The following is an 18,863-nucleotide window of genomic DNA, read 5'->3' as shown; positions in this document are numbered from 1 at the left end:
GAGGCAGGGAGATGGAACATTACAGGCACCACAGATGCTGGAAGCTGCCTGTGGAGTAGATGGAGCTCTTCATCCATCCAATGCTGATTGCTGACCCTTCTGCATCAATAGACCTTGGGATCCCAGGCTCCCTGACAAAGAATTGAGGGCCCTCAGCCTTCAGTGCAAACAGTGCACTGGAGTGTGGGGTGTTATATTTGTACTTCCATAACCTGTTGGGTAAGATTGGGGCCCTGCAGGACTTGATGCAATTCCTTGGGGCCTGTAAGACGAAGCTATTCCACCAGGCCTCTGGCTGAGGCAGAGATGGTTCCCCATCTATTGGCCTCCCTCTTCCTCTTCCTTTATTTTTCTACTTCCACAAGTACAGGAATTAAGTTTCAACTTGTTAGTCAGTGCTATCTGGATGCTCTTGGAAAGTTTTAAATTGTTTTTATATATACTGTTATTTAATTTTATTGTATTATTTTTATGTTGGAAGCAACCCTGAGCCCCCAAGGAAGGGCGGCCCATAAATAGACTAAAATAACAAAAATTTGGGGCACATTAGGAACAGCCTCGAGGGGTCCTCTGAGCAGGATAGAAAAGTGAAGTCCCTGTGCAAAAAGGTGTGTGTGTGTGTGGGGGGCGGGGTGTTGTAGAGGAATGAACAGACAACCAGGAAAGATTTTCCGTCACATTAAGCAGTGAAAGGCTAACTTTCAGCAATGGAAAGCTAAACTGATACATTTCAGGGTGTCTAGTGATAGAAAGGCCTGCAAAGGCTAAACTGCTCCCAGGAACCTTGGCCTCATTTTGGTATGCTAATGATAGGCCACAGCAAATGAACTAATGGAGATTGGTCTTCATAAAAGGGCTGTTTGCCGGGCCACACCAACTGCAGGCCTCAGGCTTCCAACTGGCCATCTTGGTTAAAATGCTATCCTAACGATAAACACCTACCAAATAGGACTTCCAGTTTTCAGCTACCTTCTTTTCATAATGGGGTGCAGTGCCCTCAAAAGAGAAGAAACCACCACTCTAGGTGGGTTCATAGGGGATAGCTCTTTGGGGGACCAGCTATCTGTACAGATGTGCAGATTTCCTACATCTGGGCATTCAGGAAAAATTCTGATTCTGCAGATGTCCTTAGCCAACAAAAAACAAATCCACGTAGTGTAAAAGCATTTCTGTATGCTACTCACAGGATACGGGACTTCCTAGCTCTGAAGTCACTAAAGCCTTTTCTCTTCCCCTTTTCAGGGGAACATATCCATGGACAAAGGCAGAACAAACACTCTGGAGGAAGCCTTGGAAAGTTTCTCTTTCTGCCTCTGTGGATCCCCTATGGCCATCCCTCCTGGTTATCTGGTTTTCCTTTCACAGATTTGCATGTGCCTCCACTGCAGCATTCCACTGCAGAGGTCCGTGCCGCCGATCCCGGCTCCTCCTCCACTCAACCTTGTCCAGGCGACTGTGGCTAGGCTGCCAGATGGATGCCAATCTGAGGGGTCACACAGACCATGATACATGTGCACATGGAGCCATGAGGTCACCCTTATACAGTGTCCTGGTTAGAGCACTTGCCGAGACATGGGAAGGGGGTGGTGCTTGTGGCGGGTTTTAGCCATATCACATTGGGGTGACCCATAATGGACCACCACAAATCCAGAGGCTGCTGGATCTGCCTCCTCAAGGGCATTTGAGGGTCCTAGAAAAAGCCACCACAGGTGATGGGGCACCTGCTGCACCAGATGTGCTCCTGTCCCTATTCAAAATCTATATGCCCAGGAGCCATGTTGGGTGGGTGGGGGAAGTTGGGGACCACACCAAGACCAGCATGTGCCCATAGTCTTGGAACTGCAGTGGATCTAGAATTGCCAAGTCCCCCTGGCCACCCACTCCTCTCATTGTCCCTTTAAGGGGGCGGGGGTGACAGAAACTGACTAGCAGCTCATCTACCTAGTCTTGACTCACCCCTCCTCCACCCCTCCAGTCCGCTGTCCACCAGGCTCCACACATGGCAGCAGGATGCCACCACACCACAGCTACACATTGGCATGGGAGTGTTGAAACCCCTCCTTTCCCTTTCTGGCCACCACATAACTATTCCCTTCAGGAGCAACTTACCTACACCATAGTTATGCCATGACTGGCTACTGTGCAACTCCTGGGTCTAAGGACTGCCCTGCCTGGCATTTATCTATACTATTAAATTACATAAATACACCAACTAAGCTATAAAGTATGTATTTTATATAGTTAAAGCAGGAAGATAAGATTAGATTTGATAGAGAAGAAAGAATTGCTTATATTTCAGTGTTCCCACAAATCCCATTTATTCAAAATGTCCAGATATTTTATGTCTCTGAACTTTAAGACACACAGGAAATATAACAAATGACCTGGTATCTATCCAGTCATTGACTCCCAAATGATTTACTCCTTGCTTATACTTTTCTACAGTGACTACCAGAGACTGTGCATCATGCTGGTTAGACTTTACGAAAGGCCACAAACTCAAAATCTTTCAATGAAAAAAGCTAAACGACTCATTTACAGGGCAAACTCAGTACCTGTGAAGCTTTGAAATCTATGGGGGAAGGCACTGCTGAATATAACAACCAGGCCAAAATAGACTGAGTTGCACACAGCAAGCCCTGACCTGGGTGGCCCAGGTTAGCCCTGAGAAACCTAAGCAGTGTCTGCCGGTAAGTATATGGATAGAAGATCACCAAGGAATTCCAGGGTCACTATGCAAAGGGAGGCAATGGTAAATCACCTCTGTAAGTCTCTTGCCTTGAATACCCTATTACCGTAAGTCAGCTGTGACTTGAGCAGATGTTCACACACACGCATCAGATTTTCAACAGTGCAGGAGGAGTGCAGGGTTTTGAACAGCACCTATGCAGAATCTGTTTTTTGAAGTTGTACCGATATTGAAGAAATATCTTTCTCTAAAGTCGGCAGGAAGGCTGGGTGATGTTTTGATGCGACAGTTTGTTTTTAAACTCTCCCACATCCAGTAATCTCTAGGGAGATTTGATTCATGCAAATGGAAGACATAATAAAACCTATTCCGCTTTAGGGAACACCGAATACAGATGTACCACATTTAGAACTGGAGGACAGATTTTGAAGTGCCTTCACTGTATTCAATTAAAACATTACTTTTCTCCTCCAAGGCAAGGAAGAATGTTTTCAGTGATGGTTGGTTGGCACTTGTAATGTTACTAAAAATGTCTCTTTTCTGCAAAACACTTAAATACACAAATTGTTCTGCAAACACGCATCCCATCTGAAATATGAATGGAGGAACACGATTGATGCCAAACCAAAGTTTGATTCATTAGTATGTACATCTTGCGTTAAAATTGTGAAGCTAGGAGAGGTCAAGCTATTATTGCAGTTGAGGGAGCCACGGAAAGGATATTAAGTTACTACTTAAAAGATGTTGCTAATGGCCCTTCAGGTTATACAAATCAGAAACGGGGGAGGGGGGGCAGCATGCCTACAGATCCACATGTGCTCAAATCAAACAACAGCACACATCTTAAATGTCAAATATTTTCTATAGTTACAAATGATAGAAAAATACTCTTTTCAAACAGCCAGCTGGGGAATTTCCTCAGTTTAACTGTGTATGTCATGTATGAAGAAGGAGGAACAACATTCTGGCAGTTGTAATTGCCAAAATAAAAGCTCCTAGCCACATTCCTGACTGGTGACTCCAGCCACTGAGAGATGCAAAGTATATGGAAGGGTGGTGGTGAGCAGTTCAATCCAGAACTCAACTGAAAGGATAAAAAGGCAGGGGGAAGAGAGAAGCAACCTTTAATGTTTTGAAAAGTTGAGGAAGGCTTCATTAGGACATCACTATTTCCAAAGTTGGACAGTTTAGCACTAGCAATGATTGAGCTAATAAAAAGAGAGCATTTCAGCTATTTTTATTTCTGCAAAAGTGTATCATAAGCCTCAGCAAATTCCAGATGGCTGGCAATATGGCACCCGGTATTTCATCACAATGTCTGCCTACTAGTTTATATCACAACTCACTGCTGGACTGGCTGTAACACATCCTTTAGCCAAGAAGTGCACCTGACTGTAAACACAGATGGTAACAGAAAGCAACTCACTTACAGCACAATTTTAATTTTTCTTTGCTGACAGCAGGAAAGATTTGCCAGTGGGTACAGCTTTGCCTGTGACCTCTTCTCTCCACCCGCAGCCAGCCTACCTAGTCTTACCTCCCCACCCCACTCCCTCGCATTGCTTTGAATGCTTCCCCCTTGCCCTCCTTCCTTTCACCAACTACTTCCTGCTTCTTCATTTCTACTTCCTGTGGCCTCCCCACTTTTACACATCTTTAGGTTTAATTTTTTTAAAAATAACCATATTGATAGATGGATGAATCAATACTAATGCTATAAAAATGTAAAAATAATAAGACTAGTTCATTAGTCCAAACACCCGACTTGCCCCTGCATGTGATCAACAAACTGGGGCATCTTCAGCCTTGTGGCTTTATACACAAGCAATCAGTGATTCCAGACCACACCAGGAAAAGCCCGTTGGTCTTAACTCTTGGGTTTACATCGGGAGACAGATGATCCTAAACCTGGGGAGCTAAGCAAATGGCAGTTCATGTTGCCCTTTTGTGGTTTTGCAGTTTGCACGCCACTATTATTCCCCCCCCCCCCCACTTCCCACCATAACAGACAATCAGTGTTCAGGCAAAGTGTACAGATGTCCTACTGAAGAATTTTCTTTAATAGTTCACGTTTTTATGTCGATATATTGATCTATCTATAGATCTACTGATAAGATTAAAGATAAAAATTAAAGATTATAGTAAAGATTAAAGCACTCGTGTGCATAGGGAACCTGCAAAGCATCACTCCCTCCCCCCTACAAGCAAAAAAACCCAACAGCTGATGGCTAATGCCTGCTCTGCTGCAAACAAGGTGGTGGGTAATGATGCCGAACGTGCCCTGAGACACTCCTTGGCCAATTCTCTTTGAAGTTGCAGGAACCTCCCCATGTTTAGTGAGCCAATGTCTATCAGTGATGTTTTTAAAAATCCTGACTACCTGGGGTGGGGCATGATATCAGGAGGCAAATGAAAGGTAACTGGTTGTGGTGGATTTTCTGGGCTGTGTGGCCATGGTCTGGTGGATCTTGTTCCTAATGTTTCGCCTGCATCTGTTGCTGGCATCTTCAGAGGTGTATCACAGAGGGAAGTCTGTTACACACAGATGCAGGCAAAACGTTAGGAACAAGATCCACCAGACCACGGCCACACAGCCTGGAAAACCCACCACAACCAGTTGAACCCGGCAGTGAAAGCCTTCAACAATGAAATGAAAGGCAAGTTTGCTTCCTGGATTTTTAGGCCGGTTCCTAGATCCAAATTTTTTTTGGTCAAGGATTGCATTTCAAGAGCCACTGAGCTGGCAGACCAAGTTCAAATGCCCTACTCAAATGAATGGAGGAGGAAGCACTGGCTGTTCTGTAAACCAGTCAAAGCAGAGACAGCAGTCTCTTTATTTCCAAGGCCAGCTGGCACTCATTCTCTCTATCACAGTAGGAGGGTCCTCCAAAGGAAAGATGGCAGTCTGATCCTGGAAGACAAGAACGGCCACGTGGGGCTGTTGGGAAAATCCAGCTCAACTTTTTCAGTCACCCTCCAGGAAGGAATGCCACGCACAAGATTACCTCTAGCTCGCCCCTGGGTTGATTCCGGGCCCAGGAACAAGACTGCAAAAATAAACATGTAAAAACAGAAAGATCGCCTGCGGCTGTATCCCTAAACATAACCTCGCTTCCTAAGAGCAACAATACCACCACCCCCCCCCCCATACCTTCAGCAACCAATCTACGCTCATCCTTACTCGTTATTACTCCCTCCTAGCAATCCATACTATTAAGCAGCTTGCAGCATTTTGGTTGAGTGCAACGGAATTCCCTTAAAGCGAGCGCTCCCTGACGAACAGACAAAGGAGGGATTAACCTTGGGGAGAGGACTTGCCGCAGGAAATGCAAACGAGAGCCCACCCCAGTCCCAGGGCGCGAGACGTCGCCGCAGCGCCAGACGCTGAAAGAGACCAGCGGCGCCTTGCCTGACGCAAAGCGGAATGGATCGCGGGAAAAGCAGAGTGGAGCCCCACCCGGACTCCGAAAAGAAAGCAAGCCAGATCGGGCGGCGGCGGCGGCGGCGGCGGCGGCGGCGGGGCTGGTGCTAGAGAAGCGGCGCTGGACCTGGGATCACGGGGATGGGCATGATGAGGGCAGGGGTGGAGCCGGCTGGCTCAGCGCCTACCGACCTTTGGCTGCCGCCGCCGCCGCTGCCCCACTCAGAAGAGTCGCTTCCTCTTTTTCAGGAAGGGGAGAACCGAAAGGAGGATCTGGGCTGACCCGCCCTGAGAGCTTCCCCGCTTACAGCTCCGGGGCACTTCCTGCTGTCCCGTCGGGACTGGGAGAGTGTTTAGGGCACAATTCACATTCACCTCCCGGCGCTTAGGAAGAGCAGAAATTGGGGGGGGGGGGGGGTCTTCCCTTCCTTCCTCTTCCCGCCGCCATTAGCCCAACCCAAGGCGCGTTTCCTTGAAAGCACATTTTATTCATTGGGTTTAGTTGGAATGCAATCTGGCCCAGATTGCATTCATCCAAGAGTTCTTAAAGAGCTCAAGCATGAAATTGCTGATGTTCTCACATTAATATGCAACTTATCCCTGAAATCTGCCTCCATTCCTGAAGACTGGAAGATGGCCAATGTCACACCAATCTTTAAGAAAGGGTCTAGGGGGGACCCAGGAAATTACAGGCCAGTCAGTTTGACATCTGTTCCTGGTAAATTAGTAGAATCTATCATTAAAGATAAAATTATTAAACATGTAGAAAAGCAAGACCTGCTGAGGAAGAGTCAGCATGGCTTTTGCAGAGGCAAATCCTGTCTTACAAACTTACTAGAGTTCTTTGAGGGTGTAAACAGGCATGTGGATAAGGGGGAACCAGTGGACATTGTCTACTTGGATTTCCAAAAGGCTTTTGACAAAGTTCCTCACCAGAGACTGTTGAGAAAACTCAGCACTGAAGGAATAAGAGGGGAAGTCCTCCTATGGATTAAAAACTGGTTGAGGAACAGGAAACAAAGGGTGGGTATAAATGGGAAGTTCTCAGAATGGAGAGATGTAGGGAGTTGTTTCCCCAAAGGATCTGTATTGGGACCAGTGCTCTTTAACCTATTCATAAATGACCTACCTGGAAGTAGGGGTGGGTAAGCGTGGTATGAGTTTGCAGATGATACCAAATTATGTAGCAAGTTAATTTAGGAACCACAAAGGATTGCGAGAAAGAGCTCCAAGCGGACCTTGATAAATTAGGTGAGTGGGCTCAGAAATGGCAAATGCAGTTCAATGTAGCAAAGAGCAGAGTGATGATGCACATAGGGACAGCAAAATCCAAACTTCACATACATGCTACAGGGGTCAGTGCTATCGGTCACAGACCAGGAAAGGGATTTGGGCGTCTTAGTTGATAGTTCCATGGGAATGTCAACTCAATGCATGGCAACTGTGAAAAAGGCAAACTCTATGCTGGGGATAATTAGGAAAGGAGTTGATAATAAAGAGCTGCAAGGATTGTCATGCCCTTATATAAAGCCATTAGATGCTGACGCGCACTTGGAGTACTGTGTTCAGTTCTGAGTAGCCCACATCTCAAAAAAAAAGGATGTGAAGAGATAGAAAAAGTACAGAGAAGGGCAACTTGAGGATGATTGAGGGGCTGGAGCACCTTCCTTATGAGGAGAGGCTTTCCAGCGTTTGGGGCGCTTTAGTTGGGAGAGAGGGCGTCTGAGGGGGGATATGATTGAAGTCTATAAAATTATACATGGGATAGAGGGGGGGGGGGGGGGGGGGGGGGGGGGGGGGGGGGGGGGGGGGGGGCTGGTGCTAGAGAAGCGGCGCTGGACCTGGGATCACGGGGATGGGCATGATGAGGGCAGGGGTGGAGCCGGCTGGCTCAGCGCCTACCGACCTTTGGCTGCCGCCGCCGCCGCTGCCCCACTCAGAAGAGTCGCTTCCTCTTTTTCAGGAAGGGGAGAACCGAAAGGAGGATCTGGGCTGACCCGCCCTGAGAGCTTCCCCGCTTACAGCTCCGGGGCACTTCCTGCTGTCCCGTCGGGACTGGGAGAGTGTTTAGGGCACAATTCACATTCACCTCCCGGCGCTTAGGAAGAGCAGAAATTGGGGGGGGGGGGGGATCTTCCCTTCCTTCCTCTTCCCGCCGCCATTAGCCCAACCCAAGGCGCGTTTCCTTGAAAGCACATTTTATTCATTGGGTTTAGTTCCCAAGTATGTGTGCACAACCAATCTACGCTCACCCTTCGACGTTATTACCCCCTCCTAGCCATCCATACTATTAAGCAGCTTGCAGCATTTTGGTGAGCAGCACTGCAAGAAATGTTGTTGACAGTCGAGAAAGTTTGCAAAGCGTGCGGAACATGATGTAAAAAGGGGGGGGGGGGTTGCCCTCTTTAATTGCCACCCGTTTCGTAGCCGGCGATTAGTCCGCGGGTGGCCGGCTGGAGCAGCAGCCCGATATAGCATTCCTGCAGGGAATCAGGATTACTTGCAGGAGTGCAACACTATACAACCGTTCTGTCTGCTTCTGCTGCACTGATCCCAGGGTCATATACTGTAGATCCCTGAGGTTACAAATATCCTCGATGTAGGGAAAGGTTGCACGTGGAGTCCTAGTTTCATAGACGGGGGTCTGTCGCCTTGCCGAAGCAGTTACCCAGTATTGTGATAGACCCTTTCATGCTCCAGAATGTCGAAAATAAAATTTCCTAGAAGCAACTTCTCCATGGGCCCAGCATCTGAAATCAAATGATCTATTTCTTCTACCTGGGCTTGGAATACTCCTACATACTCCTGTTAACTAGTATGTTCAGGGAAATAACATGCTCTGGAAAATCAGGCCATCAGTAGCCTTGAGGTACTTATACAGTAAACATATTTCCTTTTTTTTTTAAAGGCCTTGGCCACTTATTTATTTACTTACATCCTGCCTTTCATCCCAGTGAGATCTAAAACAGTTTGCATCATTATCCTGTCTTCCCATTTTATTCTCAACAACAACCCTGAAAAGTAGGTCAGGGTGAGATTGTGAGACTGGCCCAAAGTCACCCAACAAGCTTTCATGGCACAAGTGAGGATTCAAACCTGGATTTGCCGGATCCGAGCCTGACACTCTAACCATCAGACCGGCTCCCTAGTCCTTTATGAAGGAAGACTGGGTGCATGCTTTAAAAAAGGTCTTCCATTTGAATTTCACTATATTAGAGGTCAAAGTATGTGCAAATTGCTCAATGAGTTTAGAAACCGTACTTGCCTTGAAGTGTCAGTCAGCATTGTCTACAAGTTTCATTTTCTCCTGCAGACAAACATCTGATACATGTTAACATCCTCTTTCCACAAGCCTCAAATACCATTTTGGAAGATTCCGTTATACTAGTTCATTTCCCACATTTCAGCTGCTATTTCAGTGCACTCCATTATACTGATTCATTGTCACTGAACACGAGACAGGGGAGTTGCATGCAGAAGGACACTAGCTAAGTTAGAAGGCTTCACATTTCTTGAGCTCACCACCCTATATGCTGCCTCCAGCTGTTTAGAATGTGGCATTGACTAACCAGACTCCCTGTTCATCTTGTATCCTGTTCAATCTCTTCCCTTTACATGTAGTAGCTCTCTAGCACCAGCAAATATTTAGGTTGCAAATGGAATTCTTACCTATAAGACAGGGCCTGTTTGTTCAGAGGGGAGAGAAAAGCATGTTTCACTGCAGAATTTCCCTTTTCAAGACAGCATGAACTTGGCTGAGACCACATCACTGACTCCTTAGAACAGGGGCCCTTAACATGGGATCCACTAATACCTTTCCTGTTGCGCCTAGCCAGATGGGGAGTTCTGCCCAGGCATTTTGAGATTATGCCTAGACCCCTCCATCAGAATTCTAAAGATGTCCACAGGCTCAAAAAGGTTAGGAACCCCCTGCCTTAGAAGCTACAAATGAGTGAAGACACCAGAAAACATTAATGGACATCATAGGCCCCTCAAGCTGTGATCAGCAGGGCCCTTGTTGTGGAAAGATCATCCATATGCAGAAGATAAGCAGACAAGCTTGCTGTTAAAATAGTTGCAAAGAATTTAAGAATCTCATGTTAAATACAACAGGGGAAGCGAGGGGGCGGGTTGCTCTCCTTAGACCCAGTACTATTTCATTGCTAATATCCTACCCCTTTTAAAAGGAAAGTGATTTCAATGGGCTCAGCCAACAGAAGTACAGCATCATGGAGCTAAATGATGGTCTCTGAGTCTCATGAATTCAGAAAGCACCTTCTCATTTCCTGAGAGGCCCACTGACACCCACTTCCGTGAAGTAAAAGCCAGCTGTGTTACACCCCAGCAGGATGAAAAAGAAACCGCAAACTTTGAATCAAGTGAGTTTCATTAAACTGAATGTAATGCAGTACTTAACAACTTTTCTTTGTCAGGCCACCAGTATCCAAATACTTAAAAGGGGAGCCATAATAATTTATAATACAAAGTTTTATATATAGAATGAAATTCCCTTCCCAACCCATGAAAGGATATTTCACAAATCCTTTCCCCCTCCATCCACTTACCAAGGCTTCTAATTGCAGACTACAACAGGCTAGCTGCTGATCCAAGGACACTCCCTTAGTAGAGACTTCAAACATTGTTCTGAAAAAAGTAAAAAACTTGTGGCATTAATCTGTAGTCAAAGTAAGGTGTGGCAGGGATTTTTGTGTTCAGGAATTCTCCCTTATGCCAAAAAATATACTGCACAGAGGCAGCTACCACGTCAAGCAGACTTGTATTTACCCACCTTTCCATCCAACAGGCACCACAATTGTGCCATAAGCTTAAAAATGGGAGTCCAAACTCATGCCGCCACCCCCCGAAAAAATTGTCTGGAGCTGCAAAACGTATTTGAGCATTATAATAAAGTCCAAATTAGCCTATCAACATTACTAATAGGTCTAACTGAGCATTCATTAATATGTTTAACCACATATGGCTATACTTTGCAGTGGATTATGTATGATTATTTGATACCTTAACTTTGCATTTCTATTATAACAATACCATATTTGTTTCATTTATAAATGTAATGAATTGCATAATAATGATGGACTGATTGACCAGCAGTATAGTCAAGACAGTGTTGGCAATGACTTATTTATACAGCACATAACAAAAAAAAATCACCAGCACAACACACACCGATTATCATTAATATATATTGCTTTAAACCAGAGTTAGACAAGCTCACGGAGAGGTACACTATTAGCCATGTCAGCTAAACAGAGCCTCCAGGTTCAGAGGCAGTATTCTTCTGAGCATCAACTATCAGAAAAATGCTCAAAGGAAAGGCAGTTGTCTTTAACCTTGTAAATGTGGGATTCTTAGCAATAGATGGGCCTTGATCTGCTCAAGTAAGGCTATTCTTACATATTGCCCATCCCTTCTGCCTACATGATTTCAAAAAGGCAAGGGGGGGGGGGGTGATAAATGCCATGCCAAAGGCCTTTGTTCTGTCCTCAAGCTCTCATCCCCTTTACGCTTCAAATCCAGCCCTTTCTCAACAGCTGCTGCCTCACCAAGATTATATATTCATACGAGTCCATGCGGCACAACTCCAGTGCCAACCACCACCCTGTCTGCCTGATGCCTCTCCTTCCTCTGCATTCCCCACAGGAGCTACAGCTGTTGAGTTCTCCTTTCTCACCATTCAGCCACTTCTTCTATCTCCCTGGCCCTCCTTCCGTAGGCCCAGGCAGACTCAGCATTCCGGCAAACCCACGTGCTTGCTGAACAGCCTGGGTTCATGGGGATCATGCTGGACCTGCTCAGGAGAGCCCGGCAGCTGTGGGGTAGAGGGAACCCAACCAAAGGCACAGACATGATGCCTTCCTCATCTCCAGCATTTCTGCCTGACTCAAGAACAGGGAGAAGCAGAGCTCAAACACACAGACACTGATTGCCAATGAAACCAACTCAGGTGGTGAACATGCCAGTGAGGTGCCATGCCCCTCCTTGGAACCGCGGTGGAGGGCGGGAGCAGAAGGACCACTAGATGTCAAAGCTGCAGCCCAGAGACCCTAGTGAGACCACCTAGCAGCCAGTCAGCAGCCTCAGTTCTTGAGAAGTTCTTTCTTCCAGACCTCCACAGGCAATTGGCTACTAGCTTCTGGGCTGGGCCACACCTGAATGACTCTGTCTGGCCAGCCATTTTCTCAAGTAGGGAGCCACCGTAAAACCGAAAAAGAGCTGAAGGTTGCAGACCCCCCATTCTAGTCCCTCCGAAATGGCTCCCCCAAAGAAAGACTAGAGTCCCACAAGTGTTCTTTTCACCAAGAAAGGTTCTCAAGTAAAAAGGATACATAAGAATACATTGGGGTTCCCTTCTCTTGACTTTACCCATCCATCACCTTTTTTCAGTCGATATCTTCATAATGCCTCTCAAGCCCATCCCCCCCCCCCCCACCTCAACAATCAAGGCTCTCCCAACAGCAGAAAGTGGGAGGCCACAATTTGAGCTGAGGAAAAGGCAAGAAAGGACTGTGTCCCACAAAAGTCTCCAACAGCTTGTGTATAATTTCTTCTCGACCTTCCCCCACCTCAAGACACAGGGAAACAAACAGTGGGTGCATGCTGTTTATTGCAGGTTTGGCCTCTACTGGACTTGCTGGGTAGAATTCTCAAGGGTTAAGATAAGTGCTCCATCATCGGTACAAGTAGTCAGCCTGAATGTTCGCAGCAATCTCAGCTTCCCACTTGTCACCGTTGTTCAGCAGTTTCTCTTTGTTGTACAAAAGCTCCTCATGTGTCTCAGTGGAGAATTCAAAGTTGGGGCCCTGAAGAAAGAACCAAGTTTGCATCAAGATTATATGCAGACATAGAGAGGACCTTCTCCAACTCAAAAGCTAAGGTATTGCTTACTTTCTCTGTCTATTTCAGATCAACTCAGCCTTCCAGACTATAAATCTAGAGTGAGTAGAAATCAACAGAACAATACCCTCTTGCTTAGACTAAAAACGCCACACCCACCAACCCATTCACCTCTACAATGGCATCAACGGGACAGGCTTCCTGACAGAATCCACAATAGATACACTTAGTCATGTCAATATCATAGCGAGTGGTTCTCCGGCTGCCATCCGCACGGGGCTCTGCCTCAATGGTGATTGCCTGTAGAGAGAACAGCAAGAGAAACATTTAGAAGGTATGTAATACTCCACAAGTCCCCACTTCAGAGGATGTGCAAACTACACTAGAATGCAAGAGGGACAGAGAGTGTATCCACGTTACAACCGAAGCAATGTCACGTGAGGTCAAGAGACAAACACACCTTGATTTGACAGAACTACAGAAACTATGATACGCTGTACAGTACTACTGGAAGAGAAGAGCCTCAGATCTAACAGGCACGTCACACAATCAGTGGAGTTCTATTGCACTCCACCAGCAAGGAGGAACAGAATTCCAACAAGAATCTTCCCAACCCACTGTAATCAGCTATTTCTGGGATCACCTGTACAGCCACCAATTCAGCATGAACACAATGACAATATTACTGCAGGAATATAGCATATCAACTACCAGCTGCATAGATATGGAAGCTTGCTCACATTCTTACACAGCTCAGATGGAGCAGATATGCCCATCCAAGGTCAGTGGGGCTCACTCACAACTACATTGGCATAAATTGTGTGTCTCCGGCCTTTGGTTTTTCATCTATGGTGGTTTTTCATCTATGGTCAAAAATTTGGCTAATGCTATCAGTTAAGGAATCTCTAACCCATTTGATATTTTTCAGGTATATAACTGAAAAAAATCCATAGGTATATAACTGAAAAAAATCCATAACCTTAAAGAAGTAATCCTAATGTAAATTCATTTGTAATAACTCAAATATAATGTACCTTTTATGAAAATTAATACCTTCTGTGTAATATGTATGTTTCTGTATGCACACAACGTCTAACTGCAATATTCAGCTACTAAGTAGAAGTGAAGCATTTTTACATTCAGTTCCTACACTAGGTGGAGAAATCCTTGTCATCAAGACAGGTAACAATACAGGCCTCACCTGTGCTGGGCAGATAGCCTCACAGAGCTTGCAAGCAATGCATCTCTCCTCTCCAGATGGATATCGGCGTAGTGCATGCTCTCCGCGGAAGCGTGGGCTCAGGGGACCCTTCTCAAAGGGATAGTTAATAGTGGCAGGTTCCCTAAAGAGGTAGCTCATAGTCATAGCCAAGCCTATAAGAAAATGAACAATAAAATTGTTTAATGTAAAATATAGACTTTTCCATCTCCAAAGTTCAGGGGAAACTAGCAATATCCCACTAAAAGAGCTACAGCTTAACAGTAGCTACTAACCCCCCCCCCCCAATTTACAACAGTGCTACAATTTACCCTTTGCCTGTGTATGCTATTGCTCATGACTAATTTTTTTCTGGCATGGTTTTCAACCAGAATGTTTTTTTTTCAACCAGAATGTTTTTTTCAACCAGAATGTTTTTTCAATTATTCTGATAAGTTATTGATTATAATTAACTATGGCAAGGACACAGTCCACACTCATACACTGCCTCCATTATGGCTCAAGACAGTCTGCCAGGGTGAGTGGAAAACTGTCAGCTTTAGCTTGGCAATCTGCTCAGACTTGATGGTTCTGACTCTTCCCCTCTTGTCCACCCCAGCCCATTTACCCAATGCCACAAAGTTACATTACATATCTTTACTACTCCATTCTACTTCACCTCCATCTTTACCTCGTATGAGCTCTGTCCACAGCAGGGTCTGTGCAGCTTTGTCTGTGATAGATTTCATGTCTGTTGGCTCCTCCTTTACATTTACATATTCTGCAGCAAAAAAGGTGAAGTGTTGCTGTACAGAAGGGTCTAGTCGTATGAAATTTCCTATGACAAAACCTACTATGGAAATAGTGTAGGCCAAGATCCTATATGGCAATGTCCTTGGAAACAGAATTTTTTTATCAAAGCAAGTGTTCAAAGGAACCATGCCCTTGGGGGTTATATGCACATGATGTAATCTTCTGGACAGTGTTAAAGGGGAGGGAAAGCAAAACAGAGTTTTGTATTCACTGAAAGACCATCTAAGAGCAGCTCTTGTACCTTCGAGGCACAAAAGAGCCAGATGAACCAAATTATATTCTGGGTAAGCAGCTGCCACATCTCTGAGAGATTCTTGTGTGTGGACATAAAACTGTACTTACTGTAGCAGGCTTTTGGAGCTGTGCTGCTGAGGTATCGAGCAAAGCTCAGGCACACTGGAGGCCCTAAGGAAAAAAAGAAAGGTTGGACAACTTAACACAGAGAAGGACATACTGACCCCCAGACAAAGGCTAGCACAGCTAATACTGAAATTGTCTATAGCTTAACCCAATCAAAGTGCTTCCTAAAATATTGCTTCCAAACCATTCGCATTGAACAGGATATGCCATTAGCTACTTCAGCCAACAAAGAGCAGAAGGAAATGGAGTATGGGCTTGAGAATATTAGCTACCCAATAAAAGACTAAGGAGGGATTTGACCACAACAGATCACTTAACGTTGCATGTGCTGGTACTTCCATATTTAGAGTTATACTGCCACTGAACATCAGATATCATGACAAAGAATAGGAGCATCCAGTTCCTTTCATGGCCTAGATATGGTTGGCAAGCAGGTATTAAAATTGATGGACTTTTGATACAGCACAGCTCTTCTTAATTTCTTTGTGTGGAAAGCGGAGACAACATTCCCTAAAGGTGACAATATGGGAATTTCTGTTTTCTCTCTGCCCAGCTGTATTTTTTTCTTGTTAAACAATGGAGTTCTCAGTGAAAGCCCAACTCTTATATATAACAACGAAGGAGGAAAAGTATTAAGAAGTCCCCAGTTACTTTGTGTGTTCCATATTGACCAGGTACCACATGCAGAAAATGAACAGAAACAGTTTGCTTTTGCCTTCCTCATGTCTTGCCTCATGTCTGCAAAATCAGTGATGTAGAATTCCGTTTCTATGGCATCACTGCCTAGGATAACAGCAAGCCACCAGCTCAGAATACAAGGACACAGAATTCTCATGGTTTCTTACAGCCTATTTGTGCATGTCCATTCAAAGGTAAGACTTGCTTGGTTCAGTGGGGCTAACTTTTAAATCAGCCTGTATAAGCAGGGGGCTCTGCAGCCCATTACTATTAGTCCAGTATTTCCTATTATTCAACATGGGGGGTGGGGAGGGAATCTTAAAATTAGGATGCTGGATGCCATTTATGTTTTCATTTTCTTGACAATTATTGTCTAAGTGCTGCTGCTTTTTAATGTTTTTAATTACCCTGTATTGTTGCTTTTATATGTTGTACACCGCCCAGAGCCCTTCGGGGATGGGCGGTATAAAAGCCTCAAAATAAATAAATAAATAAATAAATAAATAAATAAATAAATATCTATACATTGGAGGGCCATTACTCAAATGCTGAAGTACTGTATAAGTCTTATCAAATTTACCCAAAGAACACTGAGAGAAGTCATTTGTCCAAAACAGCACAGCAAGCTTTGTGGATGAGCGAGTATTTGAACCTGGACCTCCATAGCCACTTTCAATGCTTCTATCTATTGCATCATACATAATACAGATAGTATCTCTTCAACACAAATGGTGCTTTAATTGTCCACTCCTGACAATAACCAGGCATCACAGATCAAAATTATTATCCTCATTTTACCAGTAGGAAACAACACAGACAGGCAATGACCTGCCATAGCCAATGGTCAGATCAAAACCCAGTACTAAAATAAAATTTTTATCTTGTTGAGCCATACCTGCTCGGGAAGCTTGGCTCACCATCCAGAGCACATGCATTTTCAACATGAGTGCAGGATTCCTCTGGGAGGAGGGAAAGGAGAAAATAAACATTTAAAAGGATATTTGTCAGAGACCATTGTCACTCTAAGATCTCATATTTTATGTATTTTATTTGTTTTATTTATGTTATTTATAGTTCTTGCTGGGACTGAAGAGGGATTACCAAGTGAGTCAATGCAATCAACTGGAAGGGATATTCAGTAAGCAATGAAATAGAATTTGTGTTGTAGAACAAACCAAAAATCTCAGAAACAGTACTGAAGCAAAGCATATGTGTTAATTTTATGATGCAAAATTATATTCTAGAATCCTAATGATAACTAATCATACACATTAGTATAGATCACAGTCCCAAACAATTGTTTGAATTATTTTGTACAGTGCTTTCCTGTTGCTGGCACAGAAAGCCCTCTTCAATAATTCAATTTTGCATGGTTTGCAGAAAGGCTACAGAGTGGCCTGACCAACGGAGTCATACCACTCAACAAGGTTGGGGCAACAAGACAGAAGGCATGGGCAGGTGTTGTTTTTGCCCATTTACAGGTTGGTACCTTCAGAATGGCACTAGTGTCACATTAGTCCATTATTATATTAACAGCACAGATGTATATAAAATGCCCATCCCCTCACTAGCGAGTATTTTTCATTCAGAAAAACCTTCCCTACAACTTGCTACCTGAACACCTTTTGTGTGTGTGTGTGTGTGTGTGTGGGGGGGGGGGGTTCTTAGGATTGAACCCAGCATTTTTTTCTATCCAAAACAAGTGCTCTGCCAGTGATCCTCAGTCCCCCTCATCGCACTCCCTGCGACGTCCTACTCCAGGCAAGGATATCCACGGCGGGGACACAATGCCAATGGCAGCATCCATTCATTCTCCCTCACCTTGGGCAGCATTAACTCTGCGAATCTCCGGCATAGGACAGAGAGCTATAAGCGCATGCGCTCTCCTCCTCCGGAAACTCCATTAATGCGCACGCGTTATTATCCAACCAACCAACCGGCCTGGCAAAACGCATGCGTAACATCATGCCCTCTGCGACCCTTCGTGAAGGTCCCATCGGTCAGATGGCGCTTTCCTTCCCCCCACCCCCCCTTGCCAAGCAGGAATTTGTTGGGACTCCGGCAAAACGAGCACCTGCCCACGTGGAGAGTCAGAAAGGACAGGAATGACTCACCCGCAGAGATGAGCAACAGATCATGGGAGAGTTCTGCTCCGAGGTACCGGAGAGCGGGAGGAACCACTGTGACTGACCAATCACCACCTGGCCGAGTAACCATTGGCTGAAGGAGCCCTAAGAGGGGCGGAACTTTCTCTTTCGTTGGTCAGAATGGTGGGAAAGGCTGGAATGTTTAGGTGTGATGTAGAAGACAACGGTGGTTAGTGATTGGCTGCGAGAAAGTTCAGAACCCGCATACACTGGAGAACATAATTTAGTGAAGGTTCATAGATGCCGAAAAACGCGGTTCGATTCCCCGCTCCTCCTCATAAAACCTGCTGGGTGACCTAGGACCAATCACAGTTCTCTGAGAACTCTTTCCTTCAAGTGAAAGCAGGCAATGACAAATCACCTCTGAGCATATCTTTCTTTGAAAACCCAATGGAGGGTTTCATAGGTTGGCTGTGACTTTAGGGAACACACACACACGCATATATCGATAGATATTTTATTTTTGGTTTGTTGGGAGCAGAAGAATGTAGTCATTCTTTCTATTTAGGTGTCACAATTCTCTTATTTTTGCTGTAATATTAGCTTTCTAATAACAGTACAGGTCATAAATCCTCATAGTCTTTTAGGCTTTCAGACAATCGCTATGACATGCTTAGAAAATCGCTGAGGTATTCACGTGAATACTGGAAAGTAGAGTAATTTACTGCAATAATAATTTGTATCTCTTCACATCAAATAATC

General features: G+C 45.0%; 2 protein-coding genes across 8 annotated transcripts in view; both read right to left on the bottom strand.

Moving 5' to 3' along the window:
* Nucleotides 1-11,086, bottom strand: part of TCIRG1 (T cell immune regulator 1, ATPase H+ transporting V0 subunit a3) — a 37,726-nt gene extending 26,640 nt beyond the window's left edge. For 3 of the 6 annotated variants that reach the window (XM_048483737.1, XM_048483732.1, XM_048483739.1), the window contains exon 1: nucleotides 5,990-6,195. The gene's annotated coding sequence lies outside the window, so the exon portion shown is untranslated. Of the gene's footprint in view, nucleotides 1-5,989; nucleotides 6,196-6,302; nucleotides 6,485-8,016; nucleotides 8,199-10,675 lie in introns of those variants that run through there. The other 3 variants (XM_048483734.1, XM_048483733.1, XM_048483736.1) reach the window with 3 other exon arrangements.
* Nucleotides 11,087-12,717: 1,631 nt separating this feature from the next.
* Nucleotides 12,718-18,225, bottom strand: NDUFS8 (NADH:ubiquinone oxidoreductase core subunit S8). 2 transcript variants are annotated; one of them, XM_048483741.1, is made up of 7 exons: nucleotides 18,129-18,225; nucleotides 16,910-16,973; nucleotides 15,319-15,381; nucleotides 14,855-14,944; nucleotides 14,167-14,339; nucleotides 13,137-13,265; nucleotides 12,718-12,931 (listed from the first exon to the last, which is right to left on the bottom strand). In XM_048483741.1, the coding sequence occupies exons 1-7, from the start codon at nucleotides 18,150-18,152 to the stop codon at nucleotides 12,800-12,802; spliced, it is 675 nt and encodes a 224-aa protein (XP_048339698.1). In that variant the 5' UTR covers nucleotides 18,153-18,225; the 3' UTR covers nucleotides 12,718-12,799. The 2 variants fall into 2 exon arrangements, with proteins under 2 accessions (XP_048339698.1, XP_048339699.1); XM_048483742.1 differs by lacking the exon at nucleotides 18,129-18,225 and adding an exon at nucleotides 17,836-17,920.
* Between the last annotated feature and the right edge of the window lie 638 nt (nucleotides 18,226-18,863).

Source organism: Sphaerodactylus townsendi, linkage group LG02 (genome assembly GCF_021028975.2).
Source record: "Sphaerodactylus townsendi isolate TG3544 linkage group LG02, MPM_Stown_v2.3, whole genome shotgun sequence".
NCBI lineage: Eukaryota > Metazoa > Chordata > Lepidosauria > Squamata > Sphaerodactylidae > Sphaerodactylus > Sphaerodactylus townsendi.
The sequence above is the reverse complement of the archived record's forward strand: the minus strand, read 5'-3'. Positions and strand labels throughout refer to the sequence as shown.